The 8363-nt window shown below is 51.5% G+C and overlaps 1 protein-coding gene across 1 annotated transcript; it reads right to left on the reverse strand.

Moving 5' to 3' along the window:
• Positions 1-590: 590 nt before the first annotated feature.
• ZIC2 (Zic family member 2) lies at positions 591-7607 on the reverse strand. Its single transcript, XM_053311410.1, has 3 exons — positions 5266-7607; positions 2643-2806; positions 591-2154 (listed from the first exon to the last, which is right to left on the reverse strand). The coding sequence occupies exons 1-3, from the start codon at positions 6311-6313 to the stop codon at positions 1828-1830; spliced, it is 1539 nt and encodes a 512-aa protein (XP_053167385.1). The 5' UTR covers positions 6314-7607; the 3' UTR covers positions 591-1827.
• Between the last annotated feature and the right edge of the window lie 756 nt (positions 7608-8363).

The following is an 8363-nucleotide window of genomic DNA, read 5'->3' on the forward strand; positions in this document are numbered from 1 at the left end:
TTTATGTTTAGGTTAACTAACATTGAAACATTGATTTTTGCAAAAGAATTAAGCAATAAAAAAAATCCATCATTGCAGATGGATGCATGCTTTTAAAAGAAAAAAATTATTTAAGCATATGCTTTAACTACAAAAGCAAGATAATCCTAATACAGACATTGAGAAGGTTATAAACCAAACTGAATAAAACAATTTGATAAAATAGACGATCAGGATCCAGCCAAAGCTAAGCGGTGTTAAATCCCATTGGCTTCAAGGGGAAAGATGCACACATGCATAACTCTTTCACAAAACTGGGGCTTAGACTGGTTCCTACCCTAGATTTGCAAAGACAGTTTAAAGAGTATTACTCTTGTTTTTAAATGGCCGGGCAAGCCAAAACAGTAGTCAAATACTATGCAGATTTCTCAAATGCCTATTTAACGACGAGAAACTAATTTTAAAAACCTGATTTTTGTTTTATTTATTTACTGGTGTGATTTTCGTTTGTTATTAAAAATATTTCCTACATTTTATAGAGAATCCATTTTTTTCTCTTCAGATACACCCTAGCCTTTGACATCCAAAACAGAAAAAAGATCAGCAACAACTGCAGTTTCAACACATTTTATTATATTTCTGTATGCATTACTCTCAAAAAAATAAAAACTAAAAACAAAACAAAAAACAACCCATATCACAAGAAATGATGAAACCACATAAACCTTCAAATAAAAAAATTCTGAAACAGTTTATGCTCACAATTGTACATATTTATAGTTAAGAAACATTCTTTATAAATACTGTTTCCTCTGTAGCAAGTTAATACCATAATTTAATTACAAATGGATAAATATGGCAACAGGTATTTACACAAGGAAGGTTGTTATTATGGAAAAAAACCCTAACGGCACTACGTTTATTTTCCCCCCTCCCCACAAACTTCCAAACAGGAACTAACAAATCGAACTTGCAAAAGCACTAAAACATCACATGTAAACCCAGCTAACAGAAAAATACATTCACAAGCGTTGAAAGAGGAGGAGGAATTGATCTGGGGTGTTTTGAAGAACAGTATGGAGACTTTGGCACGTTTTTTTTAAAAAAGGTCTTCCCAGTCTATAGCAGAATGAAGTTTACAATCAAAGTTGCCTCTGTTTAAAAGGAACACAATATTCAAATACCACAATTACAAAAGAAACCATTTGCTTCCACGTTACATTTTCCCCTCCCCTTTCAAAATGGGTGAATTAAAAAGAGAGAAAGAGAAGTGGGGGGGAGGGAGAGAGAGAGAGAGAAAGAGAGAGGGGGGAGAACATGAGGGAGAGGAACTCATCAGAGGGAAACCAACCCAGCGTTCACAAAGTGGACCAATTTCTATACACCAAGAATCCAAGAAAACTTTGATTACCACCTTGGAGGAAGGAGGGAAGGAGGGAGGATTCCTCTATGTACACAGACAGTCCGATGGGATGGGGGCTGCTGCAGCGAACCGGGCCCGAGGACGGCTCCTCGGTCGTATCTGATCTTTTGTTCCCAAGGCGCTGGAGGCAGGAGGGAGGGGTCTCTCGGCTGGCTGCAAGTTTTTAAAGGCTCTGGGGAGGCAGCGGGTGTCTCTCGGCGAAACGAAACGTTCTGCGGCTTTTAATCCTTCCTCTCCCTCTTTCTCTTTCTCGTTTGTTTTAAAACCGCTTCTTCCCTCTTTCTCTGTGTCCTCGTTCTTTTTGTGCTGCTGTCCCAATCGAAATCAAGGCAAGAGAGAGAAAGAGAGAGAGCAGAGAGAGCGCCAGTGGCTTCTCCTCCTCGGCGGAGCAGGGCAGTGCAGCCCGCGGGCAAGGCCAACCACCTTCAGACGTACCACTCGTTGAAATTGGAGGTGAGGCCGCTGTGGCTGGCGCTGCCCCCGCCGCCGCCGCCTCCACCGCCGCCGCCTCCGCCGCTCCCGCCCGAGGCACCGGTGCCGCCTGTGCCGCCGTTGCTGCTCCGATGCACTGCAGACACAGCCGCCGCCGCGGCAGCAGCTGCTGCCGCTGCCGCCGCGGCCGGAGACAAGTTGGTGGCAGCCGTGCTTTGGGTCTCTGCGCTGGGGGACACCAAGCCCGGCGGGGTGGAGGACTCGTAGCCGGAGCTGGCAGCCGGCGAGGACTCGGAGCCTTGCGGGGAAGATTCGTGGACCTGAAAGGAGGCGGGAAACAAGAACAAGGAAAGAATTCGCAGGGTTGTGTGGGTGGGTGTGTTTAATCGTTTCACAAGCACAACGGAGACATCTAGATCGCAGACTCGCCCCCACCCCTTTCCCTCCTGCAAGACCTCCTCTAGCTTCATCCCCTTCCACCATGCCTCCGAAGGGGGGGGGGCGTCCTATCCTCTCCCTCCCCGGGGCTGAAATCGTGTGCCGAGAAAGGTTGCAAAATTCCCTTGAAGTAACTGGATATAAGCGGCCTACATTAGTGCAGGATCACAGGCCAAAAATGCTCTTTGCAAACCTGCCTCCCCCACACTTGAAACCGGTTCATTGAGAAGGAAGGCCCACCGATTTCAACGGCACCAAGGTCCCAGTAACTGTAGAAGCCTACCAGGTCATCCCCTTGTGTGTCAGGCGGACCTCACTTTTATCTTCCAGCCACCCACCACAGCCCAGAGTCACTTCCTCTCTGGATTACCTTCATGTGTTTCCGCAGGGAGCTGGGGTGAGTGTAGGATTTGTCACACATCTTGCACAGATAGGGCTTGTCCGAAGTATGGACATGCATGTGCTTCTTTCTGTCGCTGCTGTTGGCAAAGCGTCTGTCACAACCTTCGAATTCACACTGGAAGGGCTTCTCGCCTGCAAGAAGAAAGGCCAATCCGGTGTTAGTGCGTGTAAACCGGTCTCCAGGAGAACTTCGACTCTAATCCGCTTATCTAAATCAACCTCTCCAAAAACTAAAAGAAAAGAGGTGCCTGAGAGGACCTGGAAGGAACTGATTGTTTGTGAAACTGAGAGGGTGGAGGGGAGCAACTATCCTTTCATTCTATGCCTCTTTTCACCGACACTATGTCTTTAACACTTGCCTTCGGAAGTTCCATAGACTTCAATAGATCCTACGTCTCAGCAAACGGCTAAGAATAAAAAGTGAATGCTGTGTAAACTGTAGGGAAACTTACTTCAAAAGCATTAAAATACAAAAACAAAACAAAACAAAAAAACAATTTAGGATCTCACCTAGCACGAGACAAACCAGGAATCTGAAACTGTCTTTGGATCTGCGGATTTGGTTTTAAATATAGACACAAAGACACAATGACCAGACCCTACAAAAACAACCTGTGGTCACTTTTTGAATCATCCCCCGAGGAAACCAAGAAGCAAATCCTGTCTGGTAGGACTCTTTCAGGAGGCATTTATTTCCTTTCCTTTCTACTGGTGCTAGCAGGCAAATCATAGCACAAATGCACTGTATAGAAGGCCAAAGAGCTCTCCGATTGTGATTAAAAACAACCCGCCCCCTTACCCTGTTCAACTGCGTCCCGGCAACAAAAGACCCAAGGTCTGCAAACGTCGCTGTTATTTTTCTCCCCTTTCATGTAAGGACATTGGAAGTCAATCCACAGATCTCCACTGGAAGGAGCGAAAGGGAACCAACGAAAATACATGCAAAATCCTCCCTTGGAATTTTCCTAGAGATTCTTCACCCTGTTGCCAGATTTCCAAGTAATTTGAAGGTGTGAGAACTCAAACACTGCCACCCCCGGATCCTCCCCCTCCCTCGAAATCGGAGGTGGGAGAGACGCACAATTTCACGTGAAATTCCATTAGCACCTAAATTGTTTCTTAAAGACATCCGCTCAGAGTCCAAACACAGGCATCGCCATGCAAATCCACGTCTCGGATTTTTAAACCTTGTTAAAGCCCGTCTCGCACCTAAGGCCGTTTTTAACACTTCGGCAACGACAACCATAAAGGCCCACAGAGCTTTGCTCCTTTTTCTCAGTAAATATTGATGTCCGGAAATCGCTGAAATATTTGGCAGTTTTTGTTTTTGTTTTTTTGGTGCGGGCCGTGTGGGGGACGGCGGCTTGCGGGCGAAGGCTCTCCCACAAACCTGGCCAGGAGAAGATGCCTTAACTCTGAGCCTAGAAACCTCCTTCGGTTGGCTCCTCTGCTTGCACTCCCGCGATTTAACACCAGGAAACGCTGGCTCCTTTTCACCCATTAGACCTAATTTGGGAGGAGGGAGTAGTTGGGGGGGGCGGTTTGAATCCTGCGCCTGGCATTTTGCCTCCAAGCCTCTGTTGCTTATTACATAATTTTAATAAACTCGTGCAAAACCGCCTTCCGCCGCCCCAAGTGAGACTTTCAAAACACTTTTGGAAATTAAAACATTTTATGGCCCTGCTTCACCCCATTTGAATTTAATGGCAAACAGCCCGTGAAAAGTGTGGGGATAAGGAGCGTGGAGGGGGTGGAGAAAATGAGGTTTTAGGATGAAAACTAGTGCTTCTAAAACATCCTTATTCTAAAACACAGAATATAAACATCAACCTAAAATCCTCCCCCAACACCCAGCACATTTATAAAATGGCATTTCCAAGACTTGCTTCCAACTCCCCATTTATTTATCCACTTTCATGAACGAGTTAATAACGCTGATTTCAGCAACCTCTCAGAACTAAACATATTTCTTTGGAAGTGAATTTTGTGGAATTCAAAACAGGTCACTCCCAAGTGAGGGTGCTCAATCAGGACTGCAGATTTACTTGTGAGTAAATCCAACTAAAACCAATGGGACTCGTTTCCCTACCCCCACCTCCACCCCGAAAATTTGTAGGAGTACAGTGGAGGATTTCTTCCTACTCGGCTTTTCGCTGTAGTGCAATGATGGTGTATTCCCGGTTGTTGTTGTTGTGTGTGTGCTGATGGTTTTGTTAGGTTTATTGGAAGAGTGCTCCCGCTCTTTACGTAGATCAAGTCTCATTTATTTTAATGCAAGTATGTTTAGGAGCCTGGCTCTGCTTCGAAAAGCTGTGTGTCTGTTAATAAACAAATCTATTTTTTAAAATAAACCATTAAAACATTATACCCTTTCAAAAGGGATACCATAGAGCAAAACAAAGTCCCTTGGAGACAAATTGTGTAGTGTGCCAGCGGGTGGAAAAAGGATCTTTCTGTTTTGTTGTTTGAGAGGAAGCAAGCGGCTCTTGCAAATCCCATCACCTCACCACCATCATCGTCATCCTCCTCCTCCTCACCGCCACGGCCACCCTTTCTTTCCTCCCTAGCCTAGATCCCCCGCCCTGACTGACCTGTGTGCGTCCTTTTGTGGATCTTGAGATTCTCCGATCGGGCGAAAACTTTGCCGCATCCCGGGAAAGGGCAGGGGAAAGGCTTCTCGCCCGTGTGCACTCGGATGTGGTTGACCAGTTTGTATTTGGCCTTGAAGGGCTTCCCTTCGCGAGGACACTCCTCCCAGAAGCAGATGTGGTTGCTCTGCTCCGGCCCCCCGACGTGCTCCACGGAGACGTGGGTGACGAGCTCGTGCATGGTGCTGAAAGTTTTATTGCAACTCTTTTTGGGGCTGCTGAGCTGCTCCGGGTCGATCCACTTGCAGATGAGCTCCTGCTTGATGCACTGCTGGCGCATGTAGCGGAAGAAGGCCCCGGGGTGGTGGTGATGGTGGTGGTGATGGTGGGCATGGGGGTGGGCATGCGGGTGGTGGGCATGGTGCGCCGCCATGTTCATGCCCATGTTCATGTTCATAGGGCCGTACTGGCCGTGCAGCTGGGCCGCCGAGTAAGGGTCAGTCCTGGGGCTGGACACTTGGCGGTACTGATCCGATCGACCGAATACTTCCCCGGGCAAGCCCAAGCGCATCTGGCCGTTGAGCACGTTGGGCGAGCCTGGCGCACCGTGCTGGTCTCCGATGCCCGGGAAGAGCAGGTGGCTCTGCGCTTCCGCGTGCGGGTGGTGGAGGCTGCCGGTGGCCGCCGCCGCTGCCCCGAAGAGCCCATGCTGTCCTCCTCCGGCTGCCGCCTCCCCGAAGCCCCTGCTCCGAAACAAGAAGTCCCGCGGAGAGTTGAAGGGCGGCCCAGAGTAGGAGCCCACATGGGCGGCGTGCGGATAAGCCGGCGCCTGCGAGCTGAAGGCCGAGCCTTGCCCCGGGGAGAGCTCGTGAGCCGCTGCGTTGAGCTTGAAGGCGCCCAGGTGAGCCGCCGCCGCCGCCGCCGCGGAGTCCACGAAGCTGTTCTGCAGGCTCAGCTCGCGCTCTTGCATCTCCGCCGCCGACGGGGGCGGGTGCCGGGCGAACGTGCCCACTCCCAGCGCCGGGAACTGCGGCCCCGCATCCAGCAGCATGCCGCCCGAAGCCCCCTCCAAGGCCCGGGGCTCTGGGCTGCCGAAGCGGCTCCTGCTTGCTGCGAGCGAGAAAGCGCCTCGGCTAGGAGAGTCCACGCGCAGGCTGCAGCCCAAAGGGTATTAAAGCAGCTGAGGCGGGGGCGTGCGGGCAGGCGGGAAGGGCAGCCCTGAAGGAGAGAAGACGGAGCGGGGAGCGGAGGGCAATGGAGAGGGATGGGGAGGGAGGAGAGGGGCGGTGTGTGGTGAGGAGGGAGGGAAACGCGCGCACACACAAGCCCCTGGCCAAGAGATGTCACTGCCACTGCCACACAAACAGCCTCCCTCACAAACAGCCAGCGAAATATATAGGCGCGCGCACACGCACCGAGGCATATACACACAGACCAGTCGCGGGTTCTTTCTCACACGCCCTCAGAAAACAAACACACTATGCTCCACTGCACTACCCCACCCCGTGGCCCTTTCTCCTCCGACCCCTCCCACTTCTTCTTCTTCTTCTTTTTAAATTATTCCTGTGTGTCTTCGGCGGCGTCTCTCCCGGTCATTCGGTTTCGCCTCACGGAGTCCAAACTTGCGCCCGCCGCTTCCTCACAGAGGAAAGAATCCGGCGCCTCCTGCTCGCTACAATCTCTCTCTCTCTCTCTTTAAGTTGAAGAGGAGGAAGAGGAGGAGGGGACAGGGCGGAGGGGAGGGGAGAGGGGTGGAGGAAGAGGAGGGGGGAAAGATGCGGATTTAAAAAAAGAAAGAAAGAAAGAGGCAGCCCAGAACAATAACACAGGCGGAGGTGGGGGGGGGGAGTGCTCAACGTCCGTCCCTCAGTCCGGGCGTGGGTCCCATTCAGGCGCGGCCAGGCACACCAGCGCCCGCCATGGAGATGCTCCAGCCCCGAGGGGGAGCGCGGAGATGCGGTCCTTCTTCCTCCTCCTCCTCCGGGGGGGGGGCGTCCTCCCTGGGCGCTGGCTGGCTCTCCCTCCTCGCCTCTCCTCCTCGTCTGCTTGTTGCAGTGGGCGCCGCTGCTGTGGCTGCTTTTTATCCCCCCTCCCCACCCCCTTTTCCTCCCAGCCTCTCCCGCTAGCGCCTAGGCTGTACTGGCAGCTCCTCTCCCACCTCCCCCTTTAACAGCAGCCAGGCCGTTCTCCAGGCGCCCTCTCATTGGTCGGTCCAGCCCCATCAATCCCAGCCTTCCCCCCTAGACGGGCTAATAGCCACTCGCGCGTCCCCTGGTCCTACCCGCCTCCAATCCCCTCCGCCTCCCTCCTCTCCGCTTCCACCCTGGCCAGGAGCAGCAGCTCCCCAGCCCTGGCGGGCACCCCCTCATCCTCCTCCTGGCCAAGGCGAGAGAGGGGGCAGTCTTTGGATCATAGGGCAGAGAGCTAGGACGGCCAGGAAGAAGAGGGCGAGGGAGGGGGCGGAGGCTCGGCGGAGAGACGCATAGCAAGTCAGTTTGCCCCTCGGATGCTTCTCTTGCTGGGCAAGCAAAAACAAGAGGCTTCGAGCCGGAACGTTTGGAAGTAGACAGAAAACAACGCTAGGCACTCCGAGCCATTACACACGCGTGCGGGGTGGGGGGGAGGAGGTTTGGTGGATGGGTGTCAAGGAGAGTAAAAGCAAATTTAAAAAAAAAAAAAAAAAAACAGCAGGCGGAGGGAGTGGGAGGAGAGACAGACAGACCAAGCCAAGGTGCTATCTAAAAATCAGTGGGAGTCTCTTCCCAATCCCTTCCCCCGCTATTTCAATGGGAAATGGGATTGCTCTGGGAGGCTGACACGGGTGTAAATGGAGATGTCTCCGGATAGTGTAAAAGAAAAGGGTGTACTAGTGGGTGGTTGTCAGGGGGGTGCCCGGGAGCTAACTGCATGCATAATGGGGAGACTGCAACCGCCACGTTTTGTTGGTGTGTGTGTGTGTGTGTGTGTATGTGTGTGACATCACACATCCTTGTGTATTGAAATCTGCAAAACCGATTCTAGGATAATTGTGAATACACGCTACCCACTCCTACTAATGCCATGCCGATCTGGTTCCTGAATGGACCTGTTTTGGGTGAAAA

The sequence above is a fragment of the Hemicordylus capensis genome, chromosome 3 (assembly GCF_027244095.1).
Source record: "Hemicordylus capensis ecotype Gifberg chromosome 3, rHemCap1.1.pri, whole genome shotgun sequence".
NCBI classification, from domain to species: domain Eukaryota; kingdom Metazoa; phylum Chordata; class Lepidosauria; order Squamata; family Cordylidae; genus Hemicordylus; species Hemicordylus capensis.

Bases quoted from the DNA above. Each gene is read 5' to 3' on its own strand.
- ZIC2 (XM_053311410.1), bottom strand. From the start codon at position 6,313: ATGCTGCTGGATGCGGGGCCGCAGTTCCCGGCGCTGGGAGTGGGCACG. The intron at 2,807-5,265 runs GTCAGTCAGGGC...TTCTTCTTGCAG, and splicing joins CCACAAAAGGACGCACACAG to GCGAGAAGCCCTTCCAGTGT. The intron at 2,155-2,642 runs GTAATCCAGAGA...GCCTCCTTTCAG, and splicing joins CCCTGCGGAAACACATGAAG to GTCCACGAATCTTCCCCGCA.